The sequence below is a fragment of the Ursus maritimus genome, unplaced genomic scaffold, assembly GCF_017311325.1.
Source record: "Ursus maritimus isolate PB19 unplaced genomic scaffold, ASM1731132v1 scaffold_4, whole genome shotgun sequence".
NCBI classification, from domain to species: domain Eukaryota; kingdom Metazoa; phylum Chordata; class Mammalia; order Carnivora; family Ursidae; genus Ursus; species Ursus maritimus.
The window spans coordinates 67183472-67202014 of NW_024426552.1; the positions used below are offsets into that span (position 1 = coordinate 67183472).

An 18543-nucleotide genomic window follows, 5' to 3' on the forward strand; every position below is an offset into this window, starting at 1 on the left:
TCATCTTGGGTGGGGCCAGCAGGCACTCCCACAGACGCCCATTCTGGGCTGTTGCTGACTAGACCATGTGTCTGACCCAACATGGCACTTCTTGCGCGAGTCAACCCCTTATACACACATGAAACATTAGACTTCTATGACTAAAGGAAACTTTATGTGCAAAATAAATCATGGGATTTCAAACCAGAAATAAGCCAGGGTTTCCCAGAATGGTCATAGTGCGTTAAGACCCTCAGCGGGCAGTGTGCTCGCCTGGGGAAGTCTGCAGAAGTGAATGCACAGAGAACGCGGAGCCTCTGCCCCACCCTCAGCCCCCTCTGCCACCCTCCTGCATTCTTCGCCTCCTTCATCCTCTTTATTTTTCAACTCTTCTGGTTAGGCTTCCCCCCACCCCTCCCCCTTTTCCCTTCCTCCTCTGTTCTTCCTTCTTTAGGAAGTCCCTTCTCTCCTCGCTGTTCTTCTTTTAACCTCTCTCTTCTCTGGCTCTTTTTCTCTTCCCTCATCGCCTTCCTTCCTTCTAGCTCAGTCCCCTTGGCTCCCGTCCCCATCAAAGTTGCTTCTTAAAGATTCATTCAGACCCCACTAAGCAATGTGAGCACAATTATCCAATACAAATCTAATGAATACAAGCTATGCTCCTGAAAGTCCTCCCAAGGGAAATAAAATAGCACCAGCCTAACTTGCCTTACCTCCGTAGAAATGGATTGGGTTATGCCTTGAAGTCTGGGGGGAGGAAAGGAAAGATTTGCCTTGCTATGGGCAGGCTAGAAGGATCGGACAGAACCATGTTTACATCCAACACTTCTTCCCAGGCCTGACCTCAGTCCTAGGTCCTCAAACCGCCTGGGAATTGTCACCACAATGACCAGAGTCATATCCGTGGAAGTTTATAATGTAAAGGGACCTTAAGGGCATCTAAATTGTTTTTCTTTTTTATAGCTGAGGAAATAGAAGGCCAGGGAAATTAAGTGATGTGTCTAAAGTCACATAGATGGTCAGTGTTAGGGACCAAGTGGTGGCCATTTAACAATAGGAGGGAGCAAAAAAAACAAAAACAAAAACAAAAACACAACGGGAGGGGGTGTCATCTATCTTTCTCTTTGGATTGGAAAACGAAAACAAAAAAGCCTGCAGCCAGGACTTGAAGATAAATGGCCTGGTCCCTGCTCTGCCCTGGGCATTCCACTCCCACCCCAGCCCACAGACTCACCTAGTAGTCAGGGCGGGGCATGCTTCTCTGGTTTGCATAGGGATTCTGTGGCTGACTGGAGACATTTGCCCTGACTTTAGGGAAGATGCTTCCATCTGCTCCGAAATTGCTGAAGCCTGTCGTCTGCTGCAGTCTCAGATTTTGAAAGTCGTTCTCAATCAAGTTCTGTTCTTCTATATTCTTGTTTTTGTTCTTTGAGCTATAAATGGTAACAAGAATTAGGATCTGATAATGGCAGAAAGTTCCTTGAAGCAAATGTTAGTATTCTTTTTCAAAAAATATTTTCAAATTTTGAAATAACTTCAAATTTACATATAAGGTACAAACCAAAAATTACACAAAGCTTCCATGCGTCGCTCACCCAGATTCCCCAATTGTTACCACTTCTGCACCATGAAGGGTAAGTTCTTAGACCTGATGCCCCACTACCCATAATACTTCACTACTTCACTCAGTGTCCACTCCCTAAGTTTTCGGACAGTCTCCTCACAAGCCCTCCATAACCATCAACACCAGAACACTAACACTGATCCAACAATGCCATCCAGTCCCGTTGGTCTCATGCAAGTATTGCTCATGTTACTATTCTTAAGTGTGCTTTTGAGTTATATATGGAAACAACCATAGAAGTCAGAGAGAAAAGATGATCAGTGATACAATTTTTCACTCAAGCAAAGTCAACGTCTATAGAAGCACCTCAGTCAATAAAACAAGTTCAAGGAATAGAGAGGTCTTACAAGGAGCACAAGGTGTTTCCCAGGGTCTGCTGTAGCCCCTCAAGGACCTCAAGTGGAAGCACTTGGAGGCGAGGGAGGTATCTGCCCCCGATGAACTCTGACCACAACCCTTTCTGCCTTCTGGCCCACAGACCTGCCCCTACAGCACCCAGGACCTCTGGCATGTGGACTGGACTGGCTGCATCTGTGATGCCCACAGGGCACTCCCAGGATGACCACCGCCCACCGGAAATGTCGTAAGGGAAGACCCGCTCACCCTGTGACCCCAGTCGCAGCCCAGCCCAGCCTACAATGAAGTTCCTGCCTTTTGAGGAAGGAAAGGAGGAGAGGAGAAGAGGAGGAGAGGAGGGGCTTCATTCCCTTTGAAATGGGCAAGCAATTATAATTCTTGATGTGTTCCCAAGAATCATGAAACTGAGGCTGAACCAAGAGCAGCCCTAGCTCTGCAGCAGGAAGGAGGAGCTGAGAAACATAGCTGTCCTGGGGTCACAAGGTTCCACAAGCCCCTGAAGATGCTGGAGACCGAAGACAGTTAGGTAATCCTCCTAAGAAAGGAGGAGACAGCCTTGCTCCAGAACAGAATGTTCTGGCCATCTTCCTAGAAAAGGGAAGGTCACATTTCCGGTTCTCAGCTTTGCATCCTTATAACAAAGGCTTTTGGGAAGATTTAATATCAAACTGGAATAGTAAAAAAAAAAAAAAGAAGAAGAAACAAAACTGATTTATCCTCTCACGTTACAGTGCAAAAATACCTATTTTGCCAAAATATAAGATATGAGCGAAATGTTACAAACAAGTAGCTTATTTTTACCACTTAAAATGATAATAGTGTTCTCTCTCCCTGAACTTTATCTAAATATTTGTTGAATAAATGAAAGGACTCTACTCAAGTTCTTAGGAAGAGCACTTAAGGCACCAGGCTGTGAAATGGCTTTGCGGAGAGAACAAGCCACGGGGCTCAACTGAAGCTGATGTTAGGCCCGCGACCGCAGGGTCCTGGGCCCAGGGCCTTGACGAATGATACTAGACAGCATCAGTAGGGTTGAAAACTGCTAACAGAGAGCTTCAGTGACATCAGAAAATGGCTGTTATGTCACATTATAACATTAAGCAAAAATAAACCTTAACAATATATTTTTTTTTAACACAAAGGATGGGGCACCTGAGTGGCTTAGTTGGTTAAGTGTCTGACTCTTGGTTTTGGCTTAGGTCATGATCTCAGGGTCATAAAATCAAGCCCCAAATGGGGCTGTATGCTCCTGGGATTCTCTGTCCCCCCTCCCACACCCCGCATGTGCTCTCTAAAACAACAACAACAACAAAAACCCCACCAAAACCCAAAAACAAACAAAAAACAAAAACCCCACACAAAGAAAATTATGTCTATATCATTTAAAAAGAAAAAAATAGGGGCACCTGGGTGGCTCAGACGGTTAGGCATCTGCCTTCGGCTCAGGTCATGATCCCAGGGTCCTGGGACCGAGCCCCATGTTGGGCTTCCTGCTCAGCAGGCAGTCTGCTTCTCCCTCTCCCTCTCCCTCTACTTGCGCTTTCTCTGTCTCTTTCAAATGAATAAATAAAATTTTTAAAAAATTTTTAAAAATCTGGAAAGATATATGCCAAAATGTTAGTTGCCTCAGGGTAGTGAGTTTTGTGAGTGATTTTTAAATTGTGCTCCTTTACACATTTTTCTGTTTTCTTCAATAATCACGTATGGCTTATATAAGCCAAAGCAAACGAAGGTAAGGGAAAAAGCCAACAGTATTAAGAGAGGTCTCGCCTTATCTCCCCCTTCTCTTGCCCCAGGCAAGGCTGGGTAGGTTTAGAATCCCGAGCCTGATGCTGGCGGTGCTGTGCTCTAGCGAAAGGGACGCGTCCACTCCGTACCTTGCTATGGTGATCAATGCTATCACGAGGCAGAGAATGAGGGCACCGCCAATGCTGCCCACGATAGTGAGGATCAGCTGGAATTCTGAAAAGGAAAAGCAAAGAGTAGGCACAGCCTCCCGCAAGTAGCCCCCACTGTCTACTGCACAGGTACTTGTATTCTGAGCTGTTCCTGGCTGTGAAGACAATCAGGCGGTGGTTCTTTCGTCTCCTTTAGCGCCACCCCCACAACTGCGTCTTTAGAACCCAATCGGAAGAGGCTTGCTTGCCAGTTAAAACCATAAACATAGAGGAGGCCACGGTGGGCAGGTCGGGAACAGGGCCTTCCTGGGCTCTGTGGGAGATGAGATCTCAACGGAGGGGCACATCCCTTCCTAACCTCTGCCTGCCCACTCTGACCTTGCTGATACGCAGGGGGAACTAGGCTGGAGTTAAATCTGTCACTCGCAAAGGCTTGATACAATCAGTGAGAGGAGAGCTGGTGGCTGCCCATTGTCCTCCTCTCCATCTGCTCTGGCTGGCACTATTGAGCATGGCCAATGTGGCTATGAGGTGGCCTGAGCTTACAGCGCCCACGGCAGATTTCAAATACACAGTATGAAGGAAAAAAACTAAAATTTCTCATGAATAACTGATGATATATTGAAAAATATTTTTGATATATGAAGTGAAATGAAATGTTAAAATCAAGTTCACTTATTTCTCTTTAAGAAATGTACTTAGAATTTTAGAATTTGAAATTAAATACGAAGCTCCATTACATTTCTATTGGACAGGGCTGTACTAGAACACTCTTTCTGCTTCATGACTGCCATATATGCCACCACCACCCTGGATTCATGGGGGCATAGACCATGTCTGGAAGAGACCTCAAAGGTCATTGATCCAAGCCTCTCATTTTGTAGGTGTGAAAGCGCAGACTGAAAAGACTTAGCAAATCCAGCCTTGCAACAAAATACAGCAGAAATCGAGAGCTTTTTTCATCACTAACTTTGTGGCTCGCTGAGAGGCCAACAGTAATGCTTCCTTCATGTCAGATCATCAGTCTTTAATTCATTATATAAAATTTAAAATATAATTAAAAATATAAAGTTAGTATTGTCTCAATCCGGTGGGGGTGGGGTGTGGGAGAGAACGAACCAACTGAACTTGCAACAACAAATCACAAGCTAGTAAACAGCTCTGGGACAAAAGGACTTGCGTATTTAAATGGTTTTTAGTTCTGCTCTCCCACGATCACAAACATTTGGGGAATATACTGGTCTTTTATCCTTGCTAGTAACAGAAAATGAATAGAATGTTAGGACGCCCTCCTCTGGTCTGGCCAAGTCCAAAGCCCACCTCTTGGGCTAGGTTCTGTTATTTTCTGTAACTGGGGTGCTGCTACCCATGACCTAAAGGCAGGCATGGGATGGCATGACCCAGAATATAAACCACAGGCAGATTTTCTCAGTCTTTATGAAGGGAGCCGAAAACTTTGGAGTCCTGTATTCAGCATGTATCCCGTATTTCTCAGAAGCTTAATAACAAAGCAAAACTTTTATACTCACGGTCTTCACAGTTGACTCCGCTGTAGCCAAATGCACACCTAAAATATAATAATGGAAACCATGGTACAGAGTCTCTGTGGGGAGCACATCCGAGTTCCCACCCAACTGCCATGTCTTCCTTTCTATCTTCCTTTCATTCTACCTGCCTCCCCCCCTTCTCTTCCTCTTTTCTTCCTTATCCTCCCATTCTTCCAAGTGAACACCTTCTATGGAGCTCTGGAAGGCTGAAGAGGGGACACAATTCCAAGCGGTCCTATTTCCTACCGACTGAACCCTCCATCCTCTGAACTTCAGGAAGATTCAGCTCAAACTAAGCTGAAGCCCAGAGGCACGGAGCATGGTGAGGCCCCCTCGGCTGCAAGGCCACATGGCTCTGCCACTTAATTCTGCCCTGTGAGCTGGGGCTTGTTATTTACATTCTCTGAGCTTCACTTTGCTCCCCGGCAAGTGGGGAACGAATTCGTTCCTGACTATGTTGGCTGTGTGACACGTATTCCTTGCACGGTTCCCAGCACAGAGACGTTTAAGGACGATCGATGCTGATGACGATGACACGATGAGCACGTGCTCTTATACCTACCAATGTATGGCAGCAGTCCAACATCCTGACCCTAAACCCATGTCTGTAAGTTCTATCCTCTGTGTCTAGCTCCCGTTGTGGTAAGATGAAAAAGGAGTGATTTCTCTTACTCTCGACAGATCCCATGAGCATCTTCCTTGTAGCCTGACAGGCACACACATTCGGCGTTCGTGCCGTCCTTGTTCACTAAGCACTGCTTATTGTGGTCTGCGTTGCAGGTGTCAGAACACTTTTGAGCAGAAGCTTCAAAAGAAAATTTCTGAGTTATTTTCAGAAACAACCCCTATTTTCAGAAACAACCCCAAAGTGATATGTCACAGAACACAATTTTCTAATATTGCTTTTTCTGGGTAAAGTAAGGTGCTCCCTGGCTGCATGCACGACACGCTCCCTGTGAAGACGCCCATGGGCTTCCTCGCCAGGTCCTTGTTTCTAAAGCCCAAATCTACACCCCTCAGACTCTGGAATGTACACGGAAACGAGCACTAAAGCTTGTATTTTGCAAATGCAAAAGGAGAAAAGGCAGGCATTGTGAAGAACATTTACAAGAAAGTGAAACACTCACCAACACACACAGGGATCTGGGCGTTAGGTCTTTCCATTCCCTCCTTGCATTTACACAGCGAACCGCTGTTACAGTCGTCTTGCTCATTTTCCTTTTCACAACCATAATAATCACACAGACTTTGATCTGAGAGGCACAGACAATTCAAAAATACAGTCAGCAAGACAACAGGGAGGGGAATTATGGCATTGCAATAAAGAAATGGTTGTTCTTTCAGGCTACTAAGCCTGGCGGTGATTTGTAACACAGCAAAAGTGAATTGTTCCAGCTGCGCTGGGGGCTGGCAGGTCAGGCTAAGGGGAAACAGGGCAAGGAAGGCTTTCTGGGATCATTTGGAAGCTACAGCTTGGTATAAAGCCTTCTTGTTTCTCCCTTCTTCCTACCTTCCTACCTTCCAAAGAGAGGAGCAAAATGGTCAGTGTGATGACTTGGGGGGTGGGGCTGGAAAGGAATAGAACCAAGGGAGGAGGAGGAATGACTGGTTAACTGGAACTGGGCCCATCTGTGGATTCAAGTCTCCTGCTTTTCTTGCCCCCTTCTCACAGAGGATGGAAATGTTTACAAAAAGATAGGTCTTCAAGGAAACTTCGAAGAATAAGTATTGAATGCTTACTAGTATATCCCGTAATGCCAACCATGCTGTTTTGAATTGCTTTTCTAATTGTTTCAGACACACTGTTCTCATTTTCTTTTGTAGTTTCTATGAAGATGTTTAAGACCTCTACCACAACATCATTGTCGCCAGCACGCACTTCTGATCTTGCTGAAGGAGAGATGCTGAAAATGAAATGAATCCATTGCCTGATGAACTGAACCAAAGGATCCACAGACCAGTCCCAAGAAACTCCCAGACTCTCCAGTCTCCCAGCTCTAGTCCTGACCCACTGCCCTATATCTGCACCTGGGGCCCAAATAAGGGGGCCTGGGGGTGCAGTAAGATGGCGATTTATAGGCCCAGAGATCTAGCTCTCTTTGACGTGTGCTCAGAGGCGAACTCTAGCTAAACCGTGTCCTGTTGGAGGATATTGAGAAAAGTTGCGGACAATCCATTTTAGGAGCCAGAAGCCTGGAGCTAACCAGAAGTAGAACAGATAACGTCTGAAACAGTAACTTGTCACTTTCTGTAGAAAATCGAGAGTAGGTCTCTTGCTGAGCTGGTATATTAGGGCTGTTTTTTCTGTATAGCTCCATTCATCTTAGAACATTCTTTCCCTGGCCTGCAGTGCATGTGTATTAATATGCTTCAGGAAAGGCCAAGATGGAATCACTAACTTCTTGAGACTCCCCTTCCTCTTTGGGTCCCTAACTAGCATCCAACACTGGCCACTGCATGTTGATATGCCCAATAATTGCTTGTTCTTCCTGCAGAAAGAACTCACTGCTGGTCTCCCTCACTTCCCCCCCCCCCCCACCGCGCCGTGACAGAAGAGATGTCTGTGAGCCATTCACTCTTCCCTGACCCCTCCGTGCGCATTCTAGGGTTGACCAGGTGTGGCTTTAGCCAAGGAATGAAACCAAACAAACTGGTCTAGGTGATACCCTGGGCCTTGTGTCCAAGTTGTTAAGGAGCCAATCACAGACAGCATCTTGCTGCCCCAAGCTACAGCCTGCCCATTCAGGCCAGGGCCCATGCGACATCGGAAGCACAGCCCTCTGCAGCGCTCAGACTGACCACCTCTTCTTGTGACTTGCCACTGGAGGGCCTCAGATAACTCGAGAGGAGACTGGAAGTCAGGCAAACATATACCTGCCTCCAAGTATCCCATCGGCCCATCGCAAACTTACCTTACTCCCTCAATTACAGTTTGTCCGTAATCAGAATTATCAAACGTGTTCTTAAACTGTGGAGGAGGAGAACAGACTTAATAACCACCGCAAAGAGAGGGTAAATGTGATACTATGTCTAAATTTTCACACAAACACATTTCTAACCTCATTTGGAAAAGTATACATGGCTCATCACAGCAATCTGTCCCTTACATGGGCTCTAACACCTCTGATAATTGTTCTAAAACAATACGATTCTGGTATGACAGAGTTATCCAGGAAAAAGACCTAAGGCACCCGAAACAATGATCACACTTTTAAAAATAAGGTGACTGCTTATTCAGTTTGTGTTTTCCAAGTCCCTGTGAAGTTCTGCATATTTGGTTTGCGTGTTTGTTAGATTTCTCTATAAGCATGCTTCGTGCACTCATCAATTTTCCCAGGGAATACTCATTTAATTGCCCACCTTGCCAAGGCTTCATGCCAGAAACAGAGATGGCAGAGACAGGTGGGTCCTGTCCTGTGATGAGTCAGGGGACTATACCGTGAAAGTGGGGAGAGGTGAGCACCACAGGGCACCACAATCTACCACACAAATTCAAAGGCACTCTCTTCTGGCTGCCGAGATCCAGGGAGGGCTTCATAAAGGAGACCAGCCTTAAAGCATTTTAGGAAGTGGTGCCAGGCCGGAGAGGAGGAAGGAGCTTACACACGAATGTTCAGAAGCATCGTGGCTCAAAGGGAGCAGGCTGAACTTGGAAGAGTACCTCAAATCAAATTTCTCCATGTCAGCCTTTGCACATCTGCTGTGAACTTCACCTTTGTCCTTGGAAACCTGGAGATAACAGTAATTCCTACCACACAGGGCTATGACGATTATCAAATGAGATGGACTGTATGATACATGGCTTTGGGAGCTGGAAGGGGCTCCAGCACGGGTACGTCTTACTAGAGCAGACAACTCTAGAGACTTGCAGACAAGGGGCAAGAAATAAAGCTGGAACCTCTGGGGGCGCCTGGGTGGCACAGCGGTTAAGCGCCTGCCTTCAGCTCAGGGCGTGATCCTGGCGTTATGGGATCGAGCCCCATATCAGGCTCTTCCGCTATGAGCCTGCTTCTTCCTCTCCCACTCCCCCTGCTTGTGTTCCCTCTCTCGCTAAAAAAGCTGGAACCTCTGGCAGGGGTGAGGTGGAGCAGGGGGGAGGGTCCCAATGAGGACGTAAGTTCATTAATGCAAAGAATGGGGTTTGTTTTCTCTTTCTGATGACACAACCTCCCCCACCCCACCCCCCAGCACTCAGCCCAGGGCAATCCCCAGGAAATGTTCCATAAACACTGGCTGACTGATGACCAAATGAATTAAATGTGAAAGACATGATCTTGGACATGTCTTCCCCTCTGTGGGCCCCAGCCTCAGTATTTTACTGTATGAGCACTGAACAGAGTTGATGCAACCTTTTTATAATACATGACTTTTTATTATTTTTCTCCTCATGGTGACCCAATGCTTTAAAAGACCATGGCAACCAATGTTATTTTAGAAAGATTTTAAGTTATTTCTCTTTTATTCTCGTCAAATTCAAATAAATTTGATGCCCTAATTCATCTGGGTAGCCTTATATCCAGAATACATCTATATGCCTTTTAATTCTTTTAAATGCTAGGAATAGCTGGTATTTCTGTAAACCATCAGAGGCCTGGGAGTTACTTAGGAACAAGTTCACTGGATGACCTCCAAGGTCCCTCTCATTTGCCTACTGACCACTATCCATTTATTTCTCTTATTCCCAAAGAAAAGATATTTCAAAATTAGCATCTGGCATAAGAGAAAGTGTCTCTCTCTTTTTTTTTTTTAAATCTTCCAGGTCACCCTTTGAGGATGTTGGGATAGACAATACTCAAACTGAAGAGCTGTAAGTCTGGACAAGAAGGCAGGAGCTATCCAAACAACACAGCCAGCAGGTGAGGAGTTCGAGAAGCGCCTTTGTGGTCAGGCAGGTCTGGGTTCAAATCCCCACCTCCTCGCTCCTCAGCTGGGTGACCTGCAGTCACTTAACCTTCCTGATCCTTGGTAGCTTCATCAGCAAAATAGCACTATAGGACCATCTTCCCTATAGGGCTATTCTGAGAATTTGAAGTATTGCACATAAAATGCCAGGCACATAACGCAAATCCCCCTGCAGACTGTCCATTTGGATCCAGCTGGGTAGACAGTTGACGCTGTGAGAAGTCACAGGGCCTGAGCTGGGACTGCCCCGGGGCTACAAAGTCTGCTAGGAGGACTCTGAAGAAAGTCAATGGCCTCTCTTTTCCTGTCTCTAGGGAGTTGCAGAAGAGTTCTGTTATCCCCTTCAGAAGAAAAGCTTCCTGGAAATTAGAAGAATGCTCTATCCCCTCCCTGGTTCCTCTGAAATCATCAAGACCTGACTGAGATCAAGTCCTAAAATTGGTATCTGAAGGGCATACTCGGGTGGCAGGAGGGGTCTTTTGGACACACCTACCCAAAGCAAGCTTGGGGGACATAGTGGCCCCTGCTCAGTAAAGCCACCAGACAACAGAGGGGTTCCCTGGAAACAGGAACACGGTGATGTTGCTATCCTCAATGTACCAAATATCATCCAAGTGGATGAATTGGAATGTGGGTCCAGGGTAAGAGGGTAAGTCATGGCCAGCTGCCTGTCGTGCTCAGGTGGTATGACAAGGGACCAAGGCCGGGCTCCTAAAGCCATGGTCTTCATCCTAGCAGCGCCAGGCACGGGCTGTTTGGTCATGAGTACTAGCTCTCTCTGTGCTATCTGTAAATCATCTGGACAATGATGTTTTATGTTCTACCAATTCTGCTAGCAAAACTCTTTTGTAATGAAGTAAGTCTGAATTGAAAGATACGGTCTTCAATGTCTTCCTTAGATTTTAAAAGAGTTTCTCCACTTAGGGTTCTAAGACATATTTATAGGCTACTATTTTTTCCCTTTAAAAACTACTTTCAGAAACATTGGCTGGATGTCCTCTATAAGCTCTTTCATATCTAACATCTGTGGTTCCAGAATGGAGATTTCCACCCCTTTTCATGTTGACACATTCACTCACAACCATCAATGAAATGAAGCTATTGCTCATTTTGACATTTTCAACAGTGCAAAAAAGTAACAGATATTAATTCAAATAGATTTCCTTTACCAAACATCAAAAAAAAAAAAAAAAAGCCAGAGTAGTAAAAAAATGTATGCAAATTTGATTGTACAAAGGAAAAAAATCTTCAATTTCTTCTCTTCGATTATGAGAATAATTTTATTTTAAAACATCATTCTATTTATGTGTCCATTTAAAAATATTATAGGGACACCTGGGTGATTTAGTTGGTTAAACGTTCGACTCTTGATTTCAGCTCAGGTCTTGATCTCAGGGTCATGAGTTCAAGCCCAAGTTGGGCTCCATGCTGTGCATGGCAACTTAAAAAAAAAAAAAATTCTAATAGCATCTGTATCAATGGGTATGGCATGGCTGGAGCAAGCGTCTAAAGGCCCTCTGCTATGCTGGGTGTTACCCATCTAGGTGCAGGATCATGGGGAGGCCCAAGGGTCCCAGAGGAGCGGCCTGGGCAACCAGCCACCAGGGGGCTCAGGACAGCTGCAATTTACAACCACTAAGGGTGCCTTCCACTGTTTCAGTGATGGGATAGCTGTGCCAGTGTGTGCGACCTGAACACCAGTCCCACATGCTGCAAGAAAGTGTTAGAATGAAGAACACTTATATAGGAAGAAAGGTTGGAAAATACTTACAAAATCAGTAATTTCAACATGTAATTTTTGATAGACCAAAGAATTTTCATCTCCCAAACCAGATGCTTCTGATACTTTTACTATAACATTTCCAGGGAATAACTTTCCTGAAATTTAAGCAGAATCTTTTTATTAACATTTAATGTAAAGAGGGTTAATTTCCATTTTGTTTAAAATATAGGTTATTCTTAAAAATTCTAAACATTATATGATGATATCACAGAAGTCTGGAAAGATGAAAAATGTGACCCCAACTCTCACCCACCCCAACACAACCATTTTTGTTTTGGTGTGTTTCTCCCAGCTCTTTTTTTTCATGCGTAGTTTACACTGTCATAATGGAGCCTTTGCTGCCTATAAATTATCCTCTCTGTCTACTACTCTGGAGGCTCTCTTAATTATTTTGCATTTTCTAATCCACTTTAGGTCTGAAAGGCAGCTCTGCAGGTTTCATCCCTTGGAACTCACCTTTTTTGCATGTGGAGGAGTTATAGTAATATCCAAAGGAACACAGGCAAAAATAGGTATTATTCAGGCTAACACATGAAGAACCATCCTTACAGGGAGCGCCTTGGCAAGGGTTGCTGGGAACTGAGAGAGAGGAAAAAGAGATTAAAAATCTACAGAATGACAACAGGTTCCACCCAGAAACAGACTTTAAAATCATCATGCCTCCCTCCTGGGCACGTTCTATTCCTTGGTTGTGTTATTCCACACACACCCTTAGAAGAGCGTATGCCTCTAGGGAGTCTTTTACGGAAATTCTGGAGCCAGGTGCTTGCCAACAGTAAAGGCAGAGGTTGGTGGCCAAGAGTCTGCTCGGAGAGACAGCAGTCTCCTAATTCCATCTTTAGCATCTTTGGATCTCAAGGATCCTCCAGAATCTTAATATCTGGGCCTCCCACACTAGGTAGGGCTTCCTTGTTCCATTTGAAAGAAAGCACCTATTTTCTAGGGAAGTATGAGTAATTGTCTTATAGGGAGGGACAGGCAGGAAGCCCCCAAAAGAAATGAGGTATTCTATTTGGGTTAGCATACAAGGTATACAGGCACATGAAGAAAGGAAAAGGATGGTAAGGGGACACTGCAGATTAACTCAGTGAAAATTCTCAGAGGAAGTGATGAGGGCATACTCCACCCCCTGGCTTTCTGAGTGGATGACTTGAATGGATGGTGAGAACTATTGCAATGGTTTCTACACCATTGGCTGGTGCTCTCAGACTGGGCAGGGTGCAGCATCTTTTCCTCTCTCTGGAGAAGTGGCAGGAACAGGGAGTGGAGTTAGGTCAGAGGAAAATGGTTGTCTTGTCTGGCCACTTTCTCCCTCTCCATCAAATGAAATGATTCTGAGCTTTGACTTCAGAAAAGACGGAATGACTGAGCAAGAGGTGTTAATGTTCTTATGAACCTATAAGTAGAAATTGTTGATTTTTTAAAAAGCTATATATAAGATACAGTATGTCGAGCATCCTCTTTTGTGAAAAAGAGGAGACTATGTACAAGCGTACAGATAGGTATGCTCGTATTTGCACACTTCCCTCTGCAGAAAGATACGAGAAGGGAACAGGGGTCTGGATCCTAGAGGTTTAGGCTAGGAGGGAGATTTAGTGCTTGCTGCAAATACTTTTGCCCTGTTTAAGCTTCTTTCCTTCCATAACTGTGGGTCTAATGTACTTTCATTAAAAAATAAAAAATAAAATAGTGCTGATGAGGATCTGGAGTAACAGGAATGCTCATACTAGTGGGAAAGCAAAATGGTACAGCCACCTTGGAAGACAGTCTGGCCGTTTCTTACAAAACTACACACACTCTTACCAGCAAGCTCACTCCTTGGTATTTACCCAAGGGAGCTGAAAACATGTCCACTCAAAAACCTGCATAGGAATATTTACAGCAGCTTTATTTGTAACTGCCAAAACTTGGAAGCAACCAAGATGTTCTTCAGTAGGTGAATGGATAAAACCATGGTACATTCAGACAGTGGAATATTATTCAGAGTCAAAAAGAAATGAGCCATCAAGCCATGAAAAGACATGGAAGAGTCTTAAATGCATAGTACTGAGTGAGAGGAGCCAACCTGGAAAGACTAACATGTGAGTCCAACTACATGACATTCTGGAAAAGACAAAATCATGGCAATAGTAAAAAGATCACTGGTTGCCAGGGGTTGGGGAGGGGGTAGGGGATGAGTAAGCAGAGCACAGTCAATTGGTAGGGCAGTGTAAGTATTCTGATACTGTATGATGGATACACGTCATTCCTCATTTGTCCAAACCCATAGAATGTGCAGCAGCAACAAGGAGCCCTGGCGTAGCCTGTGCAACTTGGGTGATGATGCTGTGTCAGGGAACATTCGTCAGTTGTCTCAAACATACACTCTGGTGAGGGATGTTGATAATGAGGGAGGCTATCCCTTGTGGAGGCAGGAAATATATGGGAGATCTCTGTACCTTCCTCTCAATTTTGTTGTGAATCTAAAACTGCTCCAAAAAATAAAGTCCATTAAAAAAATTTTTTTTAAAGAGTTAAAAAAAAAAAAGCCTTCCTGGGACAAAAGCAAGCTTGCTCAGTATCTCATAAAGGCATGAGTTACTATTTTAAGTAAAATGAAAGGGGTTTTTAAAAAGCCTCAGCTGTAAGGAAGCAAGGATGGTTTGGAAAATCCCAGGGAAGAAACTGAGTCAACTCCACTCAGGATATACCAGACAAGTAACTCCTGGTATATGCTTTCTCTCCAGCAATGAAGGGCAGACCTGTCCACTGGTTGTGTGTGCGCCAGGAGTAAAGGCACAAGATGGTACAGCTGGAAGGGACTTCGGTGGCTCGTTAGTCCATCACACCTTATTACGGCTGGCTGGGGAGGCTGAAGCCAAGAGAGAAGTGATTTGCTCCCTCCCCACAGTAAGCTAGTGATCAGGCCAGAACACAAGGTGGCTGCCTTACTCAGAGAATGACCGGGGAAGCAGGAATGGCTTAGAAAAGCTCCCTTTCCTGACTCCAGTAGAGCTGGTTGTGCCGCTGTGCCCCAGGTGGCCTCGTCTTCAGAGTGGGCCCTTCAAACATGAAAGCAACCTGGGAACCAGGTCTTCTACACAGGCTCTGGCTCCACCTGCTTAATCATTCATCTCTTACAACTGTCAGAAACACTGGGGAAACCAAAAGAAGTCAGTGTAGGGGGCCATCAACTTGCTCTCTGACCTTGGGCAAGTTGTAGCCCTCGCTGGGCCTCAGTTTCCCTGAGAAAGACAGGGTTTATCTAGACATTTCAAGGCTAGATCTGAGGATTATTTTAGACCAGGGGTTGGCAAACTATGACTCATGAGCCAAATCTGGCTAGTCTTCAGTTTTTGTAAATAGCGTTTTACTGGTCTATCGCCAGGCTCCTTCCTGTATACTGACCATGACTGCTTCCATGTGAAAATGGCAGAGGGGAGTAGTCACAACAGAAACTGTATTGTGGCCCACAAAACCTAAAATATTTACTAGTTTGTCTTCGCTAATAAAGTTGGCTGACCCCTATTCTAGACCAAACTTTGGGAAATGAGCAAGTGGTTTCAATAGTTTTGGCTTGAGGTCAATTGCCATCTCTTAGCATTCCCGAAACATCTGTCCTTTGGACAATGGCCCCAATCATGTCTAGGCCTGTTTCAAGCACTGTTCCTGTTTGGCTCTTTATCCCTCAGGCTCAAATTCCATGAATTAACTCAAACTCCAAACTGTGATCGTAATGTCACATTCTTCACAACACTGTTAAGGAGTCAGGGTAGAACTGACTCCTTCCTTAGGTAGATCGGGGAGCTAGACCAGTGGGGCTGGCGAGAGAGTGCTTGTTTGGACCTGGCCTTCTCAGAGAAGCTGAAACGATTTCTAAAAATTCCCCAGGGAGAAGGAAGCCGGAGACGTAGCTTGCATGATGTTCACGTTCACAAAAACCTTCCACCTCTAGCTTGAAGCGACACAGGTGGGAAGGAAAGGAGAACAGAATGAAACCGTGGGTTATCTTGTAGGGTCCCTGCCATCACTACTAGCCTTTGTGACTCAAGAGTTTTTAATTCCAGGGGTTCATAGTCAAGGAAACCTTAGGTGTCTTTATACCCACTTCCCTCCACCAGCAGAACACACTTACCTACCATCCTCCACAATGCCCTGACCCTACAAGCAAGCCGTCTTTGAGGGACGGAATCGCTCTTACCTGTGGGACCAGGTTTTGGCGTGCTAATCATGGGTGAAGTGACGTTGCCAGAAGTCACTGAAGTAACAACCTCTGAGGAATTATTTTGTGTGTTTGGGGTGGTGATTGATCCATTATTGTTCGTTTGTGTTGTTGGAGATGGAGCAGCTGAGCTTGAGTTACCACTTACAGGTGAGGTGGTGTTAGTGGTCGCTACAGTTGTGGTTGATTTAGTTTCTGTAGTCGTGGCATTGGAGTCTGGAACTGCACTTGATACAGGAACTGTAGGAGCAGATGGAGGTGGTGTGATGGTGGTAGAAGTAGGTGGAGTTGGTGAGGTGCTGTTCGAGTTAGGTGGACTTGGTGAGGTGCTGTTCGAGTTAGGTGGACTTAGTGAGGTGCTGGTAGAATTAGGTGGACTTGGTGAGGTGCTATTCGAGTTAGGTGGACTTGGTGAGGTGCTGTTCGAGTTAGGTGGATTTGGTGAGGTGCTGGTAGAATTAGGTGGACTTGGTGAGGTGCTGGTAGAATTAGGTGGACTTAGTGAGGTGCTGGTAGAATTAGGTGGACTTGGTGAGGTGCTATTCGAGTTAGGTGGACTTGGTGAGGTGCTGTTCGAGTTAGGTGGATTTGGTGAGGTGCTGGTAGAATTAGGTGGACTTGGTGAGGTGCTGGTAGAATTAGGTGGACTTGGTACGGTGGTGTTAGAATTAGGTGGACTTGGTACGGTGGTAGTAGCTGCACTACTTGTGGGAAGACTACTACTTGAAGGCGAGGTAGATGAGTTTAACTGGGTGGCTGGGGAAACAGAGATACCAAGTTTCAGAAGACAGAACATTCAATATATAATGGCAGTTGCTATTATTTAATACTAATTAGTACTCAATCATTCTTTTCTGAAAAACAAATATAATTGACTACGTTAAAAATGAAAATACATGGGATGCCTGTGTGGCTCAGTTGGTTAAGGATCTGCCTTTAGCTCAGGTCATGATCCCAGGGTCCTGGGATTGAGCCCCGCATCAGGCTCCTCACTCGGCGGGGAGCCTGCTTCTCCCTCTGCCTGCCGCTCCCCCTGCTTGTCCTCTCTCCCCCTCCCCCTCTGACAAACAAATAAATAAAATCTTAAAAAAACAAACATGAAAATACAGGACTACTTCGAACACACACACAAAACCCCACAATAAATAAAATTGAAAATTAAACATACAAAACTGGAAAAATGTTATTGAAATCTATTACAAAAAATTAATATGTATGCAGATGAGTACCAAGAAATAACATCTTTTCTGCCTGCAGTTGCAGAACTATAAATCTGGTGTAATACTCTTGAGTAGTCCTCTGGGAGGACAACTGAAAGCACCAGCAGGGGGCGCGGTTACGACCTGAAAGTCACCTCCCTTTGTCTTTACAGTTTGAGGCAACTGTCCTCATTTCCCATTTATGTGGCATTTTAGGGAGCATTGGAAAGGGGGTGTGTTTAAAAGAATGATGAAATAAAAATACTTCATTAAGTGTGTGTTAAACTTCCTCCAAAAATTTTTCTAGTGATGTTTACCCATTAATAATTTTAGACACAATTTTTTAAAGAGTAAGATGAATAGAGATGATCTTTGCCCTAAGGGCTATGGTGATCATCAGAGTTGCCTTTTTTCAACTCTTAGGAACCCTTGGACACACGGAGTAGTAAACTCTTAGCAGTCCAGTGATTAGTATCCTAGAACCCTTTACTGTCTCAAAAAACTGACATTGACAACCAGTTAAAAAAAATTATTAAATGCTTTAGTGAGAGGGGGAAAAAAAGCTTTAGTAAGAAAGCAATTCCTGAACCCTCGGATTAAAAAAAAAAAAAAGAACAAAAAAACCACAAAAAAACACCATGCTGATGGCCCCTGGGTCTGTGAGCCCCTGGCTGGTATAATCTGGCTCTTCACCTTCAACAGGGCCTGGCTCAAATAATCATTAAAGGTTGAAGAGATAAACAATTGCTCTTCCAGGAGCAAGGAAACAGCTCACCAGCTGGTCATCTTGACCTATTTCTCCTTCTCTTTTCTTCTAACAAGGGCTTACCCTGTGCCAGACAGTAACTGTGAAATTGATACGAGCATCCGCATTCGATAGAAGGGCACAACGCCACCCAGAGGGGTTTAGGGATTTGCCCAGAGGTAAGCCTTAATTTCCATGTGGAAGGGGGCAAAAGGTTCGATGCTAGAACCAGGGATTAAACCAGGCCCTTTCGGGGCCAAAGGAAAGGCTATCAGGCACCAGGCCCTGGGAACATACTGATTGTTCTTGTC

General features: G+C 44.9%; 1 protein-coding gene across 1 annotated transcript; it reads right to left on the bottom strand.

The window, feature by feature from the left end:
- Window positions 1-776: 776 nt before the first annotated feature.
- Window positions 777-17209, bottom strand: MUC13 (mucin 13, cell surface associated). Its single transcript, XM_008708145.2, has 10 exons — window positions 16268-17209; window positions 12544-12666; window positions 12076-12182; window positions 8315-8370; window positions 7143-7306; window positions 6530-6655; window positions 6075-6207; window positions 5385-5422; window positions 3835-3919; window positions 777-1409 (listed from the first exon to the last, which is right to left on the bottom strand). Exons 1-10 carry the CDS (start codon window positions 17082-17084, stop codon window positions 1211-1213), a joined length of 1848 nt encoding a protein of 615 aa, XP_008706367.1. The 5' UTR covers window positions 17085-17209; the 3' UTR covers window positions 777-1210.
- Between the last annotated feature and the right edge of the window lie 1334 nt (window positions 17210-18543).

Excerpts from the sequence above, each read along its gene's own strand:
- MUC13 (XM_008708145.2), bottom strand. The coding sequence starts at position 17,084 with ATGTTCTGTCTTCTGAAACTTGGTATCTCTGTTTCCCCAGCCACCCAG. Across the intron at positions 6,208-6,529 it reads CCAGATCCCTGTGTGTGTTG|CTTCTGCTCAAAAGTGTTCT; the intron begins GTGAGTGTTTCA and ends TTTCTTTTGAAG. Across the intron at positions 3,920-5,384 it reads CGGAGTCAACTGTGAAGACC|AATTCCAGCTGATCCTCACT; the intron begins GTGAGTATAAAA and ends TTTCCTTTTCAG.